Source organism: Amblyomma americanum, chromosome 1 (genome assembly GCF_052857255.1).
Source record: "Amblyomma americanum isolate KBUSLIRL-KWMA chromosome 1, ASM5285725v1, whole genome shotgun sequence".
In the NCBI taxonomy this organism is placed as follows: domain Eukaryota; kingdom Metazoa; phylum Arthropoda; class Arachnida; order Ixodida; family Ixodidae; genus Amblyomma; species Amblyomma americanum.
In genome coordinates this window covers 140,941,489-140,964,256 of record NC_135497.1, presented here as the reverse complement: position 1 = coordinate 140,964,256, position 22,768 = coordinate 140,941,489, and the positions used below count along the sequence as shown (strand labels likewise).

At 49.6% G+C, this 22,768-nt stretch overlaps 1 protein-coding gene across 2 annotated transcripts in view; it reads left to right on the top strand.

Annotated features, from left to right (window-relative positions):
• Positions 1-22,768, top strand: part of LOC144113758 (protein tiptop-like) — a 384,665-nt gene that overhangs the window by 355,073 nt on the left and 6,824 nt on the right. The window contains exon 1 of one of the 2 annotated variants that reach the window (XM_077647063.1): positions 5,346-5,972. The exons of the other annotated variant lie outside the window; for it this stretch is intronic. Within the exon in view, the coding sequence (XP_077503189.1) occupies positions 5,786-5,972 (187 nt within the window). The 5' untranslated portion in view covers positions 5,346-5,785. Of the gene's footprint in view, positions 1-5,345; positions 5,973-22,768 lie in introns of those variants that run through there. 2 annotated transcript variants of the gene reach the window in all.

Here is a 22,768-nt window from a genome sequence, read left to right as displayed (position 1 = left end):
AAATACCTCTCCCATGTCTCCATAATTAACCCTGTCCTGTGCCAGCTGCGGCCGCCGTATCCCCGCAAAGATCTTAATCTCATCCGCCCACCTGACTTTCTGCCGCCCCTGCTACGCTTGCCTTCTCTTGGAATCCACTCCGTTACCCTTAAGGGCCAGCGGTTATCTTGGCTTCGCATTACATGCCTTACCTAAGCCCACTTCTAAGCCGCCGCGGTGGCATAGTGGCTATGCATGACACTCGGCTGCTGACCCGAAAGACGCGGGTTTGATCCCGGCGTGGCGGTGACACTTCAATTAAGGCGACATTCTAGAGGACCGTGTACTGTGCGATGTCAATGCACGTTAAATAACCCCAGGTGGTCGAAATTTGCGGAGCCATTCACTACGGCGTTCCTCATAGCCTGAGTCGCTTTGGAACGTTAAACCACCATAAACTAAACCATACCAAGCCCATTTCTTCCTCTTGACTTCGACTAGGATGTCATTGACACGCGTTTGTTCCCTCACCCATTCTGCCCGCTTCCGGTCTCTTAGCGTTACACCTATCATTTTTCTTTCCATAGCTCGTTACGTTGTCCTTAACTTAAGCTGAACCCTTATCGTTAGCCTCCACGTTTCTGCCCCGTAGGTGAGTAGCGGTAAGATACAGCTGTTGTACGCTTTTCTCTTGGGGGATATTGATAACCTGCCATTCATGATCTGAGAGAAACTGCCATATGCGTTGCGCCATACTCTTATTCTAGTTATTTCCCTCTCATGATCAGGATCAACGGTCACTACCTGCACTAAGTAAACATATTCCCTTAACGCTTACAGCGAATTGCTGTACTTGTTTATAGAGCTATTTATTTGCAGTGTATTTGCAGCGTTAACCAATTCTAGCTGTTACGCGAACTGTAGATCACTCCTGCTGTACTTCACGTGAAAAGAATTTCCCATCTTCATACCCACCGGAAAGACTGCAAGCGGTCTTGCTGTCTTGTTTGTTTGTCTCCTGCAGATTGACATACGATCTCACGGCTGCGTTCCTGACATGTCATCAACCCTTTGCGACTGCTTTGCTTCTGTATGGCTGTGGAACGTTATGAACACGGCCCCGCTATGGCGCCCAGTTTCTACACCTATTTGTTCAGTATAGAGACTTCTAGAGTAGGGGGACCTTGTCGATTAGGGGATAATGTCCTCTATTCTGAAACTCCGTAGTGTGTCGAACGCAGAGCACACGAAAGCCTTTCCGTTGCCGCGACCACTTGCTTGTCTGCTGGAAATCAGAAATGTTTTTACGGTATGGTTTTAGCCTTATCATGTGGCCATGCGATTTCTGCATCTCTGACGGCAACATATTGCGTTCAGTTTGGCGTTTAGCCACCTAACAGCCCTGAACCAGTCAAACAGTAGGAGCTTTGCTTTCAGCTGCGAAGCTGTGTAACAAAAAGGCAAAAATGTAAACAGAGGTCATGTACTGGCTTTAGAGGGGAATTAGTTGCGGTTCGCATTGTTGTATGCTTGTATGATTATTCGCGCTTCGAGCTCTTATCGGGACGACGTCTTTTGCACACCAGCTGTTGGCCCCGCTTGCGCCAGTTTTCGCATAGGATGTGAAACGCGCGCATGGGCACCCCCCTCCCCCCTCCGCACATACACATACATGTACAGGCCAGCAGGGCAAACAGCACAAAGAATATAGCCAGGCCAGCAGCTTAGGCATGTTGGTAATTCATTTGTGATGGAAGAGCGCACGCCGTCTCCTGTCCCGTCGTTTTGTGCTGTTCTACCACAAAAGAAAACATAGCGGCAACGTGCAACAACCCGCAGTTTATATATATATATATATATATATATATATATATATATATATATATATATATATATATATATATATATATATATATATATATATATATATATATATATATATATATATATATATATATATATATATATATATATATATCGCCTGCCTCGTTCACTTCGCGCCTGCGTGGATGTTCGTATCGCAGTTCCCGTGCTTCACGCCTTAATGCCAAGCAGGGGGAACCATCTGCTTGGCTCCAAGGCGTGGATAATACAGTCCACAAGCCATGTAAGTATTGGTCAAACCAATGGCAGGGAACACTGCATAGCAGCATGCATACAGCCAACTATCAGTGGCCAAATGCATGAGCGGGAACCTTACATTTTGAGCTGTGTTCTATACTGCGTCAGCGAACTTGTCGGGGCTCTCATGCGAGTACCCCCGCCCGCGCGATAAAGACGCCCCCGCCGCGATCTCGACATTGGGACACTAGGTGGCGCAGAGATGACATTCGACCAACACATCCTCCTCCCAAATCTCCCAATAAAGTTTTGACGCGAGAGCGTTAGTACCCCTATGTCAGAACAAAAAGTGTCCGGCGTCGTCCGTTTGGAGCCTCGCAGCCGCAGCAACTGGCTGTTCCGGCAACCTAAGTGGGCCACATATATCACGTGACCTTGTAGCGTCATCACAACATTCCCACCGGATTGTGAGAAAACAGGCCACCTTGGCAGGTGGCGGTTAAATTAATGATTGCTCGTGAGAGGTTGCTCGGGGAGAGCAACCTGGGTCTCACAAAGCCCACAGATGACAGTGGCACATCGCTTAACCGCTGCACCACTGCACCAGGAGTGGTATGAAGGACTCCCGGGTATCTATGAATGTAAAGTAGAGAATGACAAATTCCGCATGTATGGGCGTTAACCCATTAACGCTATCGTGTCATACCCTTAAGGTGGAGATTAAGTGTCACCTCCAATTTTTTTCATTAATTAATTCATATAGATCACATCTGATTGGCTTCAAACTACCTCCCGTTTAATTTTTGCTTCCGGCTGTATACGCGTGTAGGTGAGGGAACAAACGCGTGTTAATGACATCCTAGTCGAAATCAAGAGGAAGGAACGGGCTTGGACAGGGCATGTAATGTGAATGCAAGATAACCGCCGCTCAAGATAACGGAGAATGCAAGCGCTGCAGGGGGCGGCAGAAAGTTAGGTTGGCAGATGAGATTAAGAAGCTTGCTGTGATACGGTGGCTACAGCTGGCACAGGACAGGGCTAATTGGAGAGACATGTAAGAGACCTCTGCCCTGCAGTGGGCGCAGTCAGGCTGATGACGATGATGATGTATTCGAGTGAGCATTTCCCGCTGAACAAGGACAGATAAGTGTGTCAGGCCTCTTCGTGTAAGGTTGCTGGTAATCGGGGTGAAGTGGCTGTCGGTTAGGACGATCGACATTCACAAATATTGAAAGTAAAAAGCAATACGGGACCCACGTCCCATGCTGCCTGTTTTCTCCGGTTGACATGCTTGCTTGGAACGAAAAAAGGCGCAAGTCTAGTGCAGCACTGAGTGGACCCATTCTTTTCCGTCGCGTTTATAATGACAGCCGGCGCGCTAATCATGTTTGGCTGCTCATTTAGAGTCAGTGAACTTGGGTTGTTCATGTAGAGGGTGCATTTTGAAACGTTCACTGGAGAAAGTTGTGTCCAGAAACACCAGGTTAGCTAGAAGCATTTCTTCATCTTCTAATTAGAAGAGAGAGAAAGGAACGCGTCCTGTGAAAATACACAGCAGTGGAGGAAGTACATAATGCTGCTCCTTGTGTGGGAGCATGCGGCTAAAGGCAGCTTATTTGAAAGCCAAAAAATATGTGCTTCAACAACCGCAAACATACAGCGGATGTGTGATTGCTGGTTCCAATTTAGAATCGAACATTCTGGGAACATCTCATTGCGCGTTGCCATGGTGAATGCCAAAATTTTTAGTTCGCAGCGCAGCAAAGCATGATTTTAATTGATGCGCTAGCGTTTGTTCGCAACAGTTTGAGGAGAATGCACTCTTTTTGCGTCTTTCATGTGAACAATGGAAAGCTTGATAGAAAGTATATACAGCTTCGTTTTGTGAAAAAAAAAAAAAACAGAAACGAGGGAGGGGCTTTTTCCTCACGAAAGCAGCATCGCGGAAATGTGAAATAAGAAGCAAAGAAAGATTTTTGTAAGCTGAATCAAGAAAAGCCTTATTTCAGCGGCCATTACGTAGGAAAAGGAGTTTATACAGTGACAGGTTTACACGTATTTCAAAGGATGTCTTTTGGAGAACTCTGCTGCTTTACCAACGCCTGTGCTCGAGACATGGAGCCATTAACTAATTAGCACAGTAACTAATCGTCATATTTTGTTGTTCTTCTTGCAGCATAATGTAAGAATGCATATTCAGAATTACATAACTTGTGACACGCTCGAGCCCGACTCATAATAATTCGATGATGATCTGCATTTTCTTGTTGAACCGAGCCACAGTTAACTCGATCAGGCTGCATTTGTCACATGAATTGCGACGCTCTGTGCGCATCAGAAATACCGGTTGTATGCGTTGCATATGTACAAAAATAAAATAATGGTACAAAACAGTAGTTCGTTCCCGTCATATTTTTTTCTTCCGATTTGTGTTGTTTCAATATTTAAATACATTGAATTAAATTAGGTGAAGTGCGCGTTGGAATAACAAACAGCTAGAGGCCACATAGCTAGAACCGGCACGAATAGAGACGAGGAACAAATCTCGTTTACTTGTTTATCATTGCGGCAGCTTCGCAAACAAAGCAAAAGGTCGGCAAGATTGCGCTATGCACTACCACCATCGTTAATTAAGCAGCTCGCGTTATGTCAGTGAGTCGTTTCCTTTACATGTGATGAATCATCGTCTTCACTAGAAATCATTTCCTTAACGAACGTCACAGTACACTTGAAACAAACATTATCAACGTTATAGGCGCACTGCACGGTAATCAAGCCACACAGTCGATATGAGAGATCGAAAATTGCACCTCTGATGAGTAGAAAATAAAAAAAAAATATGAAAGAAAGGAAGAGAAGGACCGCATCCTCAGGGCAACGCACTTACACCAGACGTGTACCTTTATTTTTACGTAGCATTAGGCATGGAAGTACACGTTGTATACTTGCATGCCTAGAGGAGCGGAGCACAGCAAGCGACGGGTGTTTACCTTCCGCAAAAAGGGGGGGACGTTTCGGCGGCCCACGTGACGCGGCTTCAGTGCACAGCGCGCGCGGCGAGCGTCGACGTGCCACGCGGCGTCGCACCTGACGGCGGCGCGTCGACGGGAGGAGGAGCCAGCCGGCGGCGGCCGCAGCCACTCAGGGCGTCGCGAGCGCGGCCGCCATGCGGGCCAGACGACAGCGGCGAGGGGCGCCCGCGCTTGCCGCTGCGGCGGTGAGGCACAAAAGAGGCGCAAAACGAGATTGATTTGCGAGCGCTGCAGGCCACTCCTTCCGCGGCCTCCTCTCCAGCGCTTTTCTTTGTGGCGCTTTGGGGCGAGGAGGAGCGCGCGACTGTACATCATCATTTGATGAATGCGTGTCTGTCACGCAGAGAGGCTTTTTGGATGGACTCCAATATGGCGATTGTTGTTGGCGGAGAGGGCGGTCCTCCTCTCCCCCGCACCGCCTGCCGTCACGCTCTCTCTCCCTCCGTGCGCGGGCGAGGGGCGCAAGGGCGAGGAGGCGGCTGCGTGCTGTCGGCGCTGACGATCAACTCTCCCTTCAGTGACTTCGGAGCAACGGACAGAAGCGCCAGGCGCCGTTGTCGTGCCGAGTTGCGTGCTCCCGAAATAGCGGCCGGTCGGACTGATGCGCTCTGCGTACCTGCGCTCTTCACGTGGCGACGTGCTGCTGCTGCGAACCCAGTGAGGGACCGTCGAATCCTTGGCGCTTGGATTACCGGCCGAGAAAGCTGGATGGGATGGTCATCCGATCGGCGTCCGCCGAAGCGGTGGCCGTGATCGCACCCGCGGTCACGGCAGCGACGGCCTCCGTCACGACAACGCGGCGCCGGCCGCGCAAGGCGCCGCCACGGCCCAGCTGCCGGCTGTCGCTCGTCGACGCCGTCGTGGCCGGCCTGGCCGCTGCAGCCGCCAAGAAGCACCAATGTACGTACCCCCGGCCGTCACGCGCGCGCCCCTGTCCGCGCGACACGGGCGCGCTCGTCGCCGACCGCGGCTCACCTGCACGCGGCCGCCCCTGTCAGCTCGCGGCCGCCCGCGACCGGACCGTGGACTCCCGCGCCCCGGGCTGTCACATATTCCGTGCCACGTGGTTTGCACATCGCTGGCTAGTTGCTTGATCCCGTTTTCGGTGCCTGTGTTTTGATCAGCGCGTCTCGCCCTCTTTCGGGAGCGCGTGCGCCTTTTGCCCAGAACGCTCCGCTTCTTTGATGCGTGGCGGCATCGCGCGGCAAATGCGGGAACTAACGCCTCAGGAAACCACGCGGTCCCTCGCTCGTGGCTGAATCCCAGTGTACATTGTTGCACGGTGCTCGTTTCTTTTGACGTTTTGCTCCTGAGATGCATTTGATGGTAACGCATGACTGTGAGCATGTCAGTTTCGGCTGCAGTAACTGAATACCTCGTCGTCAGCTTTTAAGCAGGTTTTGATTCGGTTGGCGTCTTTGCATTTGCCCATTGGTTGGTCGTAGGATATGGCCTCGTGACTGGCATGAAATACTGATGATATTTGTATTCCTTTCGTTAGAGGAGAGCAACCTGCGTCTAAATCGGAGCGTCTGCATTTATCGTTGATGACTCATTGTCGGTTGGTCTCATGTTGTACAACCTTCGAGTACTGTGCCATCAGCCAATACTACTGGCTTAGAGATCCGAAATTCACTGCGCGGTATTAAGCATCACAAAAGCGCGTCAAACACGCTGCATTAGTTGTGCTTGAAAATGCGCGCTTACACAGATGTTAGTTCTTGGGGAGCGAATGGCGTGTTTTAAGTGGCGTGACCTCTCCACTTGTTTAGCGCCATTTGCTTCTCGCGGTTGCGGTTTCCGTGCCGGTATTTTACTGAGGTGCGTTCATTGCACGTGCTACCCTTTCGCTGTTTCACTGAGGAGACTTCAGAGTAATTAGAAACACTTGTGTGCGCCTGGGTTTTGGGCGGACGTAACCCCACTGACAATGGAGATCAGCGCGCTTTTGCACGGGCCAACCGCCAGCATTATGTTCCAGCTCCAAGCCTGTAAAGTTTGTCACAGGCGTTTATTACGTTACTTTACGGTGTCGCCACATTTAGTAGTTATAATTTGTAGTGTCCACGTCGTCGCAAAGGATCGATCCTTGTGTTCGTCTTCTCTCTGCTTGCAAACTAGCTGTGTACAGTGCACTCAGTGGCAGGTTTGCTGTATCTCTTCGCAATACCGTTCAGTCTACAACTCAAGGAAGTAGCGGCAAATGCCCCTCAAAGGAGGCCCTCCAGCCGATGGCGTCTACCGATTCTCCCCTTTGACCGATTCCCCTATCCCCTTGGGCTTGCTAGCGTGAAATCGTTAGGGGTGCCAGGTGAATGGGCAATAACCCCCGTGTCATGGAAATCGGTCGACGCTATTGGCTGGAGGGGCATATACCGTTTCGTTCTTGGTTGGCTTGGTTTATGGGGGTTTAGCGTCCCAAAGCAACTCGGGCTATGAGGGACTCCGTAGTGAAGGTCTCCGGAAATTTCGACCACCTGGGATTCTTTAACGTGCGCTGATATCGCACAACACACGGGCCTCTAGAATTTCGCCTCCGCCGAAATTTGACCGCCGCGGCCGAGACCGAACCCGCCTCTTTCGGGCCAGCAGCCGAACGCCATAACCACTCAGCCGCCGCAGCGGACGTTTCGTTCCCGAGTTGTATCCGGCTATAGTTCGGATAACCTATTATCTTGCAGTCTAAATTGTGACAGACACGGCTACATCTGATGACAGAAGGCCTATTGAATATTGAAACACTATCTGGCCGCTAGGTCATTTATTGGAGCGGCTGTGTCGAGTATTTGCAACGTTTGTCCACAGGCGCCTCTGCTGGGCATACGCGTCCAACCACACACGTATGCCTAGCTGACCGTCATGGCTGAGAGAGCGGAGGGATAGACGTACGTTAGCTGCTTTTGCGCGTTTTTGACCACCTCCAATTCCACTAATGCCTGATTTCCACCTGCATTGTCACCATGTTTTTGCTTGGTGCTTTGTCTCGAGAGTCACTGTTCCCAATTTAAGCCGAGTTGGACATTCGTAATGCGGCAGGTGAGTCGTTTTGGGAATCACATGTTTTTAATGTCTACTTAACAAATAGGGCGCGCATATTAGTTTTGGGATTTCAGATGGTAGATGCCCTAGTACTGTTGTGGATCAGCAATGAGAGGACTGTCGCAACTTGCATTTCGTGAGTGAAAAAGAAGCGCTATTTCAGCTATTCTTAGTTGCTTGAATGCATGTTTTTGTTCTCGAATCTGCAACGCTCCAGTCGTATTCCGTTTGTCCATGGTGTTCGACTATATTCCATGGAAAACGCTGCGAGCTGTAAAAGCCGCTGCGCGCAGTAATTAACAGCAGGTAAGCTTAGGTTGCCCGCCCCACATTTCTTGAGTGAAAACGGCAGGGTGAGCTGACAGCAGATGGAATCGATGAAAGTTTAAGCTCTGATTTTTGCGATGTCAGTGGATTTTGAAGACGGCTTATAGGCGTCTTGCAGTTCCCTACTGCTTAGAAATGCCGAAGTGTTCTCATCGTGATATCTCTGCGTTTCAAACTGACAGCTTGCAACTTAAACAGAACAGGAGAATGAAGCAAGTCGGTTCCATGCTCATTCAACTTGTTTCTTCCGCCGCCGCGGTGGCTCAGTGGTTATGGCGCTCGGCTGCTGACCCGAAACACGCGGGTTCGATCCCGGCCGCGGCGGTCGAATTTCGATGGAGGCGAAATTCTAGAGGCCCGTAAACTGTGCGATGTCAGTGCTCGTAAAAGAACCCCAGGTGGTCGAAATTTCCGGAGCCCTTCACTACGGCGTCCACCAGGGCACGTTTAACCCCCGTAAAGCAAACTTGTTTCTTCCTCTCATATTGTTGCCGTTTTCTTCGAGATCCTCGGTCGGTGCTGAGAGCGCATTCGAACGGGCCAGGCTGCAGCGATAGCAGCTGCTGTGCCATTTTTAGATCGCGATGAAATTGCCGTGCTTCCTCACCAACAGGACGCGCCAAGTAGAGGGGGACAATGGCTTAATGCGCACGGCAGATGCGCCGCGTATGCAGTGCTTTTTTCCTTCGATGCCTTTCTTTACTCTATTCTTTATGCCGTGCTTGCGTTATATCAGTGATGTAGTTCGAACTTGTTGATTTGGTGACTGATCGCCCGTTTGTATAAAGTGCTCGCCGAGCATTGAATGCTATTCTTCTGCATTGAAGGGCCCACGCTCTTAGGTCGATGATCGCTCTGGCGGTGAAAACAGCGCCCGGTCGACGTAAACAGGGCGGTTCCAAGATGTGACAGCAGGCAGTGCGAAGCTGAGGCAGGAATCCTGCGCGAAGTCTTGACGTATTCAAGCTGTTGCTTGCGGTACAGGCTGCGATGCCTTATTCATAAGAAAGGAACGCGTTGTGATCCATTGTCAAAAAGGGCTGCGCTGTTCTGTTGACGACGCCTGTCTCTTCAACATTTAACGTGTACACAGTGTCGATGATACGTTCAGAATCCTCTGACGAAAACCTTAAACGCTGTGAGGTCTGCTTCCAAGGCAGCGTCTGAAATGAAATACTCTCTACTTGCTCTCGGTACCGAAGGCGACAGCGGGAAGCGTGCCCCGGATCATTCAGGTAGGGTTTGCTTGCCACCGCTGCCATATTTCGAGTGCTTGTTGACAGCCACATGAGCAACGTCCTTCAAAAGGCTCTCCTCACGAAAATGCCGAGGTCCCGACATACAGCGTTTCGCGAAACAAGCATCGCCATCTGAAGGCTTCTTTCGGGAAAACTGTGGTCTTTCTTCTATAGCGCGTAACGTAGCTTCAGTTTCTCCGTGTCGTAAACGTGTCCGCGAATGGCTCTATGCTTGCTAATGATGTGTCAGAGGATAGGTTGGCAGTGTGCTGGTGTTGCTTTCTGATAGCCGCGATAGGCATCTCGGAAAGGGGACCTTGGTTTGTCGGAGTAGACCTCTCCCACTTGCTGTTTTCGAGGATAGTGAAGGAAGCGATCGTGATCGACCTGTGCTTTGAAAACGCGCCTTTTGTGCATCTTCCTTTAGTGACCCGCGGAGTCACGAGCCAGGTGTCCGAGTGGCGTACTTCTTTGTTGTTCATGATTACGCTCGTTCCCACTGAGCAGGCCTTCTCATCTTTTAGCGGCCCTCTTCTCGTCGTGCAAGAAAAAATAAAGAGCATTATTGGTGCTGCTCAGGACGACGTCACAGAACCCGTGTCGGTGGTGGCAGATCAGATTGAGCAGAATGAAATATAGTACGTGTATTCCCGAAGGAAGCTTTATACCCTGCTAGCTGTTTCACGACAGAGCTTATGGCAGGACTGCTGCATTGTTTTTATATCTGCTGGTGAGGAAAGAACGCGGCTATTTGTGGACTTTATGTGCGCAGCGGGAACAGCTGTAATACGTACAGAGGCAGAGTCTAGTGAAACATGTGGAGGGTCATATAGCAGAGGAAAAACTAAAGAACAGACTGAGCACTGTGAGCTAGCTTGTCTGGCTGTTTTCGCAACTGACGGAACGACGAGATTTTTTTTTTTTTTTGCTCTCTATATTCTCTTTTACCTCCTGTGCAGATGGATGTATAATCTCAGTCACGCTAAACTGAAGCGTACGAAATATACTGCAGAGAGAGTAACTCAAATAGCCATTTTGGCGTCACACGCGTCTTTGTTCACTTTTTTTTTATCCCAGCTTATCGTTTAATTTTTGAAATTCTCGCCAATTAGCGGCAATTGTTCACATGTGGGCGGGCTTCGTGAAAGAAAGGTGTCGTTTGTGCCAGAATCTTAGGGATTATAGGTCTTTTTTTGGCGCCTTCTTTTTAAACGCGTTTAATGCACTTTGATGGATTACTAGTACAATCGTGAGCAAACTGAGTGAGCAAACTTTCTGGACAAAAATTGCGAATTTTCAACTTATTTCTCCACTAAATTTGAGAATGACTTTTGTATATTTTACTAGGGGTGTGCGAATATTCCGAAATTTCGAATACCGAATCAAGTATACACCTATTCGATTATTTGACCGTACCAAATATGTACGCTCAAAATGATTTGAAATGAATTGAATATGCCCTCAATGTTTTCAACACTTTTTGAATAACTGGCGCGAAGTTCGAATAAGGAACGCTGTATTTTTTCTTCCACGACTATTCTAAAAACAGGGTCCATACACGCCGCGTACCAAGCTGCAGCGATCGGTATGCGCGGGATAGAGGGTTCAGCGCCGCGGAGCGGTCCATCCGCGTGGCGGGGTTCGTAATCCTCATACATGGCCTCAGAGATCGGACGACGCGGCAGGGCCCAGGGAGGTTCAGCAAACCCGGCCTTTATGCCTAATTTCGGAGGCCATGCCTCACACGTAGCTCATGCACAGAGATGTGGCGCTGTAGTTTATCACCTTCCGTTATCAAGAGCGAAATGCACTTTTCCAATGCGCATAACATAACAGTGATACACTGAATTCGTTTTGCGACCCCCCGAATGGAGATCAGTGTTGCGTCTTTTAACGGATACGGCTATAACTGCGACAGCAGCGCTTCGCTTTTTCTCACGATTGTTCTTTGAATATTCGCATAATTAGCGAATATTCGATTCGGTAGCAAAGCTACACTGTTAGTGTTTGCTTTGGAAAAAAGCACTATTCGCACACCCCTATATATATTTTGCGCCAGGACCAGAACTAATTAAATAGAGTAAAAGCTTGCTGGTCGCACATAATTATGCCGTAATGAATAAATTAACGATCAAACTTTGTTCCCTGTCATGTTGGCCACGACTGTTCATTTGATTTCGTCGAGCAACAAATGTGCGCGCACAGTTTCAGTGGCAGATGATGCCAAACTCTTTTGCATGTGCAGTGTTTCTCCTTAGCTGCGCTCATTCCTGTGCATGTTAACGCACTCTCTCCTGCGTTGAGCCAACGCTCCCGTGCGCACAAGTATCAAATTAATGCTTGCGTATTACGCTTGATGGAGATTCGGTCCGCTATTATGAAGGCAGCGTTGACACCTAGCTGCTCGGGTCGGCTAGCTGGTCCTAGAGGTGGTTCATCCTGGGTTAAGCATTAATAGGTCCTGGAATATTTTTGAGTGAAAAGCGGCGAAAGAAATGTAGGCAATCAAAAGGAGAGCTGCGCTCAGTTAGCCACATTACGTGAAGGACCTATTGGAGCTCAATGACGCGTTCTCGTATGGCGCATGATTGGGCAGCTTAGGTAATAGGGCGAACAGTTTTTCCCTTAAAGTTGACAAACTGCGCAGCTGATCGTTCACATTACTTCTGGGGGCACACATACCGCCCCCAAATTGGTCCGTTTCCCTCTTGATTTCGTGCACGGTCGTGCGCGCGTGTTCAAGCCAAAATGTGTATGACCTATGGGAGATCTGAGCGCATCCAGTTTTGCTTGATTGAGTCCGTCTCGTCGTGCGAATGAGCTGTGACATCATTCAGACGGGCTCATACGAGCGCTCTTGTCGGTGACGTCGCGGCACAATACGCTCTAACTTACTCGGCGGCAGCCGAGCGGCTAAGCTTTGCGGTGGGCATCGCTCGTATAGCACGGGGCCGTTCAGCTGCATGTTTGCTCGACTGTTTACGTCCACTTTGTGTGTGCGCGTTGCGTGGCCCAACAGTATAATTTCGTTTAAGTTATCGGTTGGTGCGCCAACATGAATTCCCTCCATACACTTGTCTAGAGTACTACTCGAATTGCATGCGCCAGCGCGCGTTGACTATCTTTCTCGTTGGCTTAATTGTTTTGGAAGACTTCTTTTAGGCATGAATAGGAGACCCAGGATCCTTAAACATTACATTCGCTATATGGCATTGTTTCGAGCCCCTTGCAAATGGCAGGTATTTTGCAGTGCACCTTACGCGCGCTGCAGACAAGTGTGTGGAGCTCTGTAAACTATTTTGTCTGCTGCTGTACGCGTAGCCGCCGTAGAAGCTGATTCGGATGGCATGACCTTAAGTTTCCATCCTGTGCGCCTAGCTGCTTTGTCGCCGCATCCAGGCTTCACACGACAGTCATTTCCCGCCGATTCCGGGTGAGAAAGGGCGGACTCGCGGAAGGGTTTCTTCCCCTCTAACTACCCAACTTTTCAGGACCGCTCCGCTCTGCCCAGCGGTCCACTGCATCACTTTTTATCTTGGCGTTAGCAGCAAAGTGCGCCACGCGAACAGGAAGGAGATGGAGGCTTCGTACGGAAGGAGGAGGCAGGGGCGCACAGAACAGGTGCCTGCCGAGAAAGCTAAGCCTAACCATGTGTAGGTTGGCGATAAAGACGGTTACGTAGAAGTGCAGGAAACTAGCCGAGTGTAGATAAAGAAAGAAAGCACAAAATGCAAATGGAGTGAATGAAGGGAGCAGGGAATCCTGCCGGTGATAGAAAAAGGGGCACGCCGCCGCGGTGGCTCAGCGGTTATGGAGCTCGGCTGCTGACCCGTAAGACGCGGGTTCGATCCCGGCCGCGGCGGTCGAATTTCGATGGGGGCAATATGATAGGGGCCCGTGTACTGTGCAATAGAATCTCATGTGGCCGAAATTTCCGGAGCTCTTCACTGCGGTGTCCCTCATAGCCTGAGTAGCTTAGGGATTTTAAACCCGCATAAAACAAAAAAAAGAGGGGGGGGGGGGGGGGCGGTACGTCAGCAGGATATGCAGCAACCGCGAATGCATAGACTCAGTTCTGTGCCGTAGCTAAAAAGGTCTGTCGCCTGTTGCGGCCTAAGTTTTGAAGATACGACGTGACTTCACGCGTGTCTGCTGTGCCGAAAGCAGTGTGCCAACACCGGTGTCGTCACTGTTGCTCCACAGCCACATCACAACTGCGACAGTGAGAGCGCGAGTGGTGATGTCGCCTATTGACCAACATTCATTACTTGCCCAGTAGTTCTGACTTTCCGTCGTCCCTGAAAAAAAAAAAAAACGGATTAAGTCTGCGTAATTGCAACACGCGACTGATTGTGGCTATTTTGTAATCAAAATGAAAACGCCTGAAAACTTACTCAAAGACGTGACAGCCCTGCGGTGTACTATCAGCAACAAATGAAACGCGAACAAGACAATTGAACCGCGAATAGCAAAATGAGAAGCTCTTAGCCGGGGGAACCTCAATACTAGCGGAGGGTAATTTCAGTTGGAAGGAGCGAAGCTTGTCCTTGAGAAGTGTTAATCAACTCCATTTGCATTTCCTCCCCAGGAGCTAAAATGTTGGTGTTTTGTGTTCGCTTTTCAGTTGTCTTGTTCGTGTTTCATTCGTTGCTCGTAGTACATTAGCAACAGAAAAGAGGGTCCACACATATTCAGACATGAGGCGCGCCTTGCTTTCGGTGGCGCCATGAACACTAGGCAATGGATTACAACATGAGCAGTGTTGGAGCCACTAACTCGAAGGGACGGAACTGCCGATGTGACGGACGCTGCCTGAAACTGCTAGGAAAGACTGAAATGTATGCTTCCATGGCGAGTGTCGTAGAGGGAAAGCTACCCGAGTAGTTGCAGACGTGTCGGAAAGATTTACAAAAGTTTTTACAATGAGCAGGGCGTGTCACCAAAGTCAGACCCCATCCTTTGCTATGTGCGGCCAAGTTTGGTGAGCAGGCAGCGCTTTGCACACACGCGACGTGAGGACACCTGGACACGGTGCTGGGAAATATAGTGGATTTTAGGGGATATAGCGTACGCCAGTATGCTACGCTACAGTATGCTCATGCATTCACGCTGCATGCTGGCAAGTCTGGTCGCATCCTTCAGTGTAATTGATGTGGCAGCCACTGGTGGTGGTGAATGTGACGGCCGTCTCACAGAATAGAAACGTAGCCCGGTGGGACCCCAGCAAGCGTCGCACATTCGCGCAATCAAACCATGTTTATTCCCAACATTAGTGCAATGTTGATGGCTTCCCTGGCAAAAAGGCCGTGAACACAGCTTGACTAGGCCAAGGAGCAATTTTGGCAGGAGCGACTTTACATAGACAGCATAATAGTTCAAATGCAATTGAAAAGTACAATATAATACATGCGCTCCGTTCTTCAACAATTTACGCTACAAAAAGAAAAGAAAGTGTGTGCCAATAAAACTGCTCTACCAAGAAATGGCATTCTATAAAGTATCGTACATAACGATCCAGGTGAAAAGGCAGATATAACACATGCACCTCACATATTCATTAACAGAATTTTTGCGAGAAAATAGACTATAGGTACTACGAAAACCTCCTGGTAACAATTATACCGCACAGTGCTCTGCGAGTTTCGTCAATGGGCCCCGTGAAATGTGCTTACAGCTGATTCAGAAGAAATGACACATTGTACGTTATTGTTTGCAGAAGGTAATTTGTGCGCGGCAGAGGCACAGACGATTCCTCTGATGTCCTGGTTCGATATGTGTGAATGTACACAATTTCTTCAGGAATTCCTGGCAACATTAGCTTGAAAATTGCAGCAAATATTATAGACAGTAATTATGGATTTGCTGTATGCTAATTAATGAGGTGGCGAACCCCACGGTTACACCATAACCAGGGCGCTCTTGCTATTTTGCCCCGGGAAGATGCCAAGGAGGGCCCGCGTGTTTGTGGGCTGCACTCAACAATTCGTCAGTCGCGCGTGCCGTAACTAAGCTTATCTAGTGGCTTTCTAAGTGTCTTATAAGTTCGTCTGTACATTCTCCGTCGTCGGGTGGCTGCAACACCTGACGACGAAGAAAGTATGGCGAACGCCATTCATTCCGAGTCAATTGGAAGCGCCCCCCCCCCCCCCTTTTTTTCCCCCTCGTTTTTCAGAATGAAACGCTTTTGCCTACTCTTCTGCTTTTCTGTGCCTCGTCTTTGTCGCGCTAACACTTTATGCTTAATGAAAACCAAATAACCCAGTACGGTGTACTGTTTAATGAAATAGTGGGGCACTATTACTATTGTAGTTACAAAATCAACCTAGCCAACTATAGTCGGATAAAACTCAAGAAAGAAACGGCAAACATCGCTCAAAGTGGTACGCCCCTCCAGCCAATAGCGTCGACCGATTTTCATGACGTCGCGGCTAATCCGTAGCTGCAGTGCCTCCTTTGAATGCAATTTGCCGCTTCGTTCTCGAGTTGTGTCCGACTGTGACTGCTCGCCGTTATGTCCGTCGGCGGCTAATGACGACTGTAGGCGCTCTGCCCCAAGACTCTCAAAAACGCGGGGAAAAGACGGGCTGCGCGTGTAGCTGTTCGCGGCAGTGCTATACTTTCAAAACATTAGTTTGCACGCTTTTGTGCATTAGACGCTGAGAACGGTGTTATTTTCTATTCTATAACTTGTATTAAATGCGTAAGCGTCGAAGGCTGGGCTTGTTGTGCAGATTCATTTCGAAAACAGCTCGAAAGACGGTTACTCGTCCTTTTTTCTCGTCCCACCTTTCGCGCTTTTTTCCAGATGAACTCGCGTTTAAGCTCGACTGCAGCAGCACTAGCAGCCCACTATCGCCCTTAGTGTACCCGCTACAGCAGACTTCACTGACCGCTTGTTCTCACCGGTCCCCATCTGTGAGCTTCGCTCATGAAAAACTTGCGCTACTGCGCCCATGCACTTCAGTTCCATGCCTGATGGCGCCCTTGCTGCGGCATTTCGTACGAACCGACTGTACGTTGTGGAAACGTTGTGTGCTCAGACGCGTCATTAGTCGCGCGCACAGCTGGCAAGCCAGTGCAGGACTCGCGGGATGTTTTTGTAATTTTGGCACTCCCCCGTGAAATTAAGAGTGGAGGAATGGGCTGATTTATGGCTTTTGGGCGCCGTACTTTTTTGGTTTGTTTAAGCACGATGTAAAGCAGTAACGTCAGACCAGCGGAGAAAAAAAATGCCCTGTTTTCTATCCATGTGCTGTCGAATGGTGCTTTTAAAGGAAGAATTAGAATTCTTTAACACTCGGCTGGCATCAGAAGCGATAACCATGCTTGGTAATTTCGAGTGAATCGCTAACAGAATTCCTTTTCAGAAGTGTAGGTGTCTATAATGGGGTAACATATGAGTATGTCAAAACTGTTAGAAACGACTATCGATAAAAGGTCTTACAGAGAAGTCAAGTGAGCGTTTCAGTCAGCAACGACACGTGGTCCAGATAATTGCGGTGATGAGCGCATAGCCTTCATAACAAACAGCTGCTATATTATGACTGGGAAAAAGAATGAATAATAAAAATGCTCAGGCCAGTGCAACAAGGTATGACGGGCTAACAGCAGGAAGCAAGAGTAGGTTGCACGTTCAGAACACCGGAGAACATTCGTCTAGATCCCAATCAGTTTGCGTGTCACTAATAGCGCAAGCGAGCATAGCGTACTGGAGCATATAGTGCCGCGCAATGTATAGGTTAATAAATTCGTGACACGGGGATGGGAACTTCTGCCAGTGGGAGCGGCAACAAAGTATGCGTGTCTACGTTACCACACGTGCGCTTACTCATGTTTGGAAAATTAAATATTCACTTCTTCCTTGAGGCACAAAAGGAGGTTTCTCAAGCGGCCTTATATGAGCACCTGGCATGCGAAGTCAAAAAGGAAGGATCAGTATATATCTTGGTATGAAGCTATGTGGTTTTATAACATATCGTCTTTTTAATATCTGATACCTCCTTGGAAAAATGAATTTTTTTTTTTATTACGCGGCGTGCTGTCAGAATTTTAGAAAGCTCCATCTGCAGTTCTCTGCTTTAATTTACTCGAACGACGATATAGTTCGTTGTGCCGGTGAAGCTGCGCAGTTCCTTCCAGAATCACGATTTGTCCTAGTTCGTTGCATGGATTGCTTAATAGCGTGTTTGTAAGCCAGCGACTTCAGGCCTTGTTACCCTCGCCCATCGCATAAAGTATATTTTTAGTTTTATTTTTCTATCTAAACTAACTCAGTAACACGTAAGCTGCTCAGTAAGAGAGAGAAAAAGAAAAATTAAGCACAGCTGGGCGCTTCGTTTTCCTAATTGTGTGCATTGTTCAGTTGTACCACGTTTCTTCACAGTGAAGGTGTTTGAGTGTCATTCGTCAGGTCTTGCGTGGTCGGGTACGACGGTCTAACCGCTCTTCGTACCAGTTTTCTCGCAAAGAATAAGGCGAATTGGCGGTCCGAAGGATGCAACGCTGCGAAAATCCAATTCGTCACTTCCGGGGCCGATTGCAGAGGGCTGGCTACTCAGTGGCGGCCGGTTAAGTGGGAGGCAATGCGGCGGGGCGCTCTGGGCGGTAACCGCGGCCGCCCGTGTTCTACAGTGGCGCTGTTTCCACGGGCTTGGCAGCCGCGGCTGGGGGCCGGCGGTTGGCTCGAGGCTGCTTTCCTGCCCTCGGGCAGCAGCTGCGCCTGGCAGCCTTGTTTCGAAGGCCGCGTCGACCTTTCCAAGCACGAAACCGACATGAATGTGGGCCATGCGTGCTGCTGCTGTTCGGCACCCCAATGCAGGCCGCTTCCGAGTTGTCGCGAGTGCACTGGCGTTTTGATTTGGTACCCGGGTTGTACAAGACCGCGAGGCAGACGGTAAACGCGGGAAGCTGTCCCTCTCCACCCACCGCTCACAGCGGTACTCTCAACCGCATGCGCTCGCGCTGTCGACTTGCATTGCGCCTTCTGTCGGCGCCACGGAATGCGGCATTAAGTTCCGCCATGTTAACTGCGCTCTGGCTCCTGGTTCGCCATCTCGGGAGGGGAGGGGAGTCTTCTCTTTCCGCCGCTGTGTTCGCCCCGTCCCGTGCAGCACCTCAAGAGTGAGGCGCATTAAACCTGGCCGTCCCTCTCCTGTTCCGGTGGCACCGGAGTTGTAGAAAGCAAAAAATTAACAAAAAACAACGTCTAGTGCAGCAGGCTGGTCGAGTTGGAAGAGCATGCACTAGGCTGGCGTATGGATTCAAGGGCGAACGGCCGTCTTCGGCGAAGATACAGACGTGGTTATGGCAGCAAAGATTGTGAGCCGTAGGGAAACACTGCACTCTTCTTTCGTGTTCTGGAAGAAGCCGAATGCGTGTGGCGCAATGCTGCGTCGGCTGCAACCGCGGAGAGGTCCCCACCCGATTAGCAAATAAAGCTTATGCACGCATCTGTCATCTCTTACCAGAGTATAGGCCTCGGAGGTTGTGCGCGGCTGTACGTGGGGCTGAACAGTTTTGCAGGGGCCGTATTTCCCGACGACTGTTTTCCGAATTGATTCTTTCGGCTCTTTGCCTCTGTTCGCCACTGCTTTTGGTACCAAAGCCGGCGACAGCTCGCTGTAGCTGGCAGCCGTGGCGGCAACCAGTGGCAGTGGTAGCAAAGAATGGAGCTTGAGTGAGAGTTGGCCAGGTACGGCCCCTGGGAAGGTCTGCTGTAAGAGTTCTTTCCCTTCGATTTTGTTCCATTTTTACTATCCTCCGCGTGCCAACCGGCAGATCACGGCGGTAGCATAGGGGGAAAGGGAATAAAAGTCTAATTGAGTCGTTACATTATCCCGGCCACAGGTTGTTTTGCCCTAAAAGGACACGTAAGTGGAGATAAACACGTAAGTGGAGACGTGCGCGCACAACGTAGCATATGTGTTCCACGTCAACCCCAGTACAGTACAGTACAGTGCGCAGCGTCATCACGGCATGTGCCGGCGTTTTTCATTCGCTACATTGGCTGCCTTTTAGTGCGGCTCGTTTTTCAGCAGTGCATAAACCTGCATGCGGGAGCTCCTCCACGGCTCTGTAACCGGAAAATCGTGCTGTTCACCCGCTGGTCATTTGCTCTTTTTTTTTTACCTTTGTCGGCACTTGGGTACGAAGATAATTCACCACCTGAAAGTCATCGCATGATTCGTATTGGCAAAGTTTAGCTATTGCTGTCGCAGTTGTCGCGATGTCTCATAAAAGTGCCACTGCTCCGGGCGTCCTTCCATTCATGGGGAACTGCTGTCCGGAGAAGCGCGTTCGCCGTGCACCATTACTAGCTAAGCGAGCAATGACGCGTGAACTCGATAAAATCTATCAAGTGAAACTATTCGCAGCACTCCTTCCACGACTGCACGCGGCGCATAAACAGGGCGGCATGCAATTGTCTGCAGGTTAATGCCGCTTTGGCGAAAAAAATTCATTAACGTTGACAAGTTCGCGCCACTTGAGCGCGATAACTCATCTAGTGTTGCCGGGGCAATTGAAATCTTCCACGCGAAAGTAGGAATGTCCTTCGCAGCACTTCTTCGCTATTCATATATAGCATGCGGTCGTTCAGGTTCATAGCTGATGCGGCGAAGCCTTCTGTGAACTTGGAGGCAGTGTTTGTGTAGGTTTTTTTTCCTTCATTGATGGTCGAAAGAACCGACCGAGCTTAAGAATTACGCATAAAGTAGGTTTCTGGTCTTCGGCCATGCCTGCAGTATTCAGTGCCGGGCCTCACCAAAAGCCACTACACTGCTATTTGTATTTGTAGCTGAACAATCACCCTTCTGCCATGCTTGTCCATTAGCTTTGTTCACCTCTTTCCTGGATCTCATTCGCCCCCGCGTGCAGTGTATGGCGCTCGATTTACGTTTGGAGATTGGAAACTAAGAATAAATTATGTCTCGCGTGTGAGGTCACCGAGGACTGGGGCCGATGGCATTTGTCGTGGGGCACGTGTGGCTGCCGAGAGAGCTGTCGTTCAGCGCCATCTACTGGAAATGCAGTTATAGAAAACTGACAGAAGTTTCACCCGGTTTCAAAGGAGTCAGTGCAGTGGCACTTGGCGGCAATTACACCCGACACAAAGGTATTTTGAGAACCAAAAAGTTTTGTTCGTAGGCAGCACGACGTATGCCGTGCTCTCGCTGGTTCACCGGTCGGTCCCTTTATAGTAGTGCCTAGAGTCACTAAATAAAGACTTAGAGTACCGTCACTGCAGCACGGCGGTAAGCAGGGGCGGCCATTTTGTTGTTTATCATTGTTGCCAGATTGCCGCTTCGGCGACCTCGCCGCTAACTTTGGCCCGGCCATTTTGTAAACAACGCTGTTAGCCACCCTGCGCTGCGGCGGGGATCGTGGCCGTACGGCATGGAGCCGCTCAGATGCAAACGGTAAGCGTTTTCCATAATTATGCGAGTTGAAACAGCCAACAACGCAGCAAAACGGCCAACAACGCAGCAAAACGGCATCCTCGTATGCTCTTGTGCAGCTAAAATGCTGCGAGGCGCGGAATCCCTGGCCACTGAGTCGGTCACCGGCAGCACTCGCAGCGTCGCAGCACTAGGACTACCACAGTTGCCCGACTGAAAACGCATAAGCCACAAAATGGCAGCCCCCATGAACCGTCGCAGTGTAAACAAATATCACGTGATGCAAACTGACCAATGATCGTGGCAGCGGCACAGAACAATAGGAGAAAAGAGTGCCGGTACTCTAGGTCTTTATTTAGTGACTCTAGTAGTGCCTGTAGCGGGCTGGGCGAGCAAATGCTGTCCGAAGGAGGGTCACCTGCATTACTTTTTTTCTTTTTTTCACCCGAAGCACCCGTAAAAACTATATTCAGCTTGCGTTGCCCGCAGCCGCTCATCACGTTTCCATGTCGTTCGCGTTGGGTTGTTCGTTGGCTTCGCTGAGACGCGGTTGGATCACTCAGTTCGAATAAAGGGTATGTGGTAGCTTCCGCTCTCTACCGTCGCTGCGTAGTCGTCCGTGTCTTTCTTCTTGGGCGGGGCGTGCTCGAACAGCACGCACAAGACTGATCACTTTATCCCTGCTCTAACCTGACGCTCCTCGCCTGCACCGAAAAAGGCTCAATTGCGTCGAAATGAGCACGTGTAACTTTGAGAACACGGGCAGAAAGAAAATAAAAAATAAACGTCGTTAACCTGGTGCTCATGTCAGACACCCGGTGTCGTAAAAACGAGTTGTGCAGCATGATGTCAAACGGAAAACGAACTTTATGAAATCGCATTCGTTTGGCTCGGTATTCTCATCTGGTCGCGGATTTCTGTCGGCTCAAGAGAACGACGAGAATGAAGGGGGCACCCGAAATCATGGTGTCGAGTTGACGCGATGCTCGTAAGTGTAGTACGCGTGATGGACGAATCGTTGTGCATGGGCAAGGTCGTCGGTGTGTTCTCCGTTGCACTTCCGTAACAGCCGCCAGCGGCCGCTAATGCTTGGCTGTACATATCTGTCTCGCTGCGTAGAAGAAGCGAACCAAACGCCATTAATCCGCCAGGTGCCACGTCTGAAACAAAGTATAGTTGCTTATGTTTTTTTTTTAAATACCGAGCATGCTAAAGAACCGAACTTGTGCATGGATTATGTTCTTAATATATAACTTGGGAAAAAAAAAACTGTTAACGTTTTATTAATTCAAAAAGGGCTTTGCGTCGATTAACCGCCCTCAACCAATGCTTTTTTGCTACTTAGCTTTCTTCATTTATGATAATTTTCTTTAATGATTGTGAAACCCACGGTGCAGGAGTGAAGTGTGCCTGCTGCACTGCCGGCACTGCGAAGAGCACACCTGCACCGGATGTTCAGCGCTCAAGTTTCCAAGCAGTTGCGTAGATCGTGGTGGTGCATCGTTCGAGATGATGGCGATGAGAGGGAATGCATCCACAGACGATAGGGAGCCTTCGTGCGCTTTCCTGTATGTCGTGCAACTAACGAGCGGTCCCGCACTGCCCTCTGCTTTTTCTTTTCCGTCCGTGTTTCAGACCGCGCTGTCCTCCACGGGTCCTGACTTCAAAAGCGTTAATTGCGGTCTCCGGTTCGTGC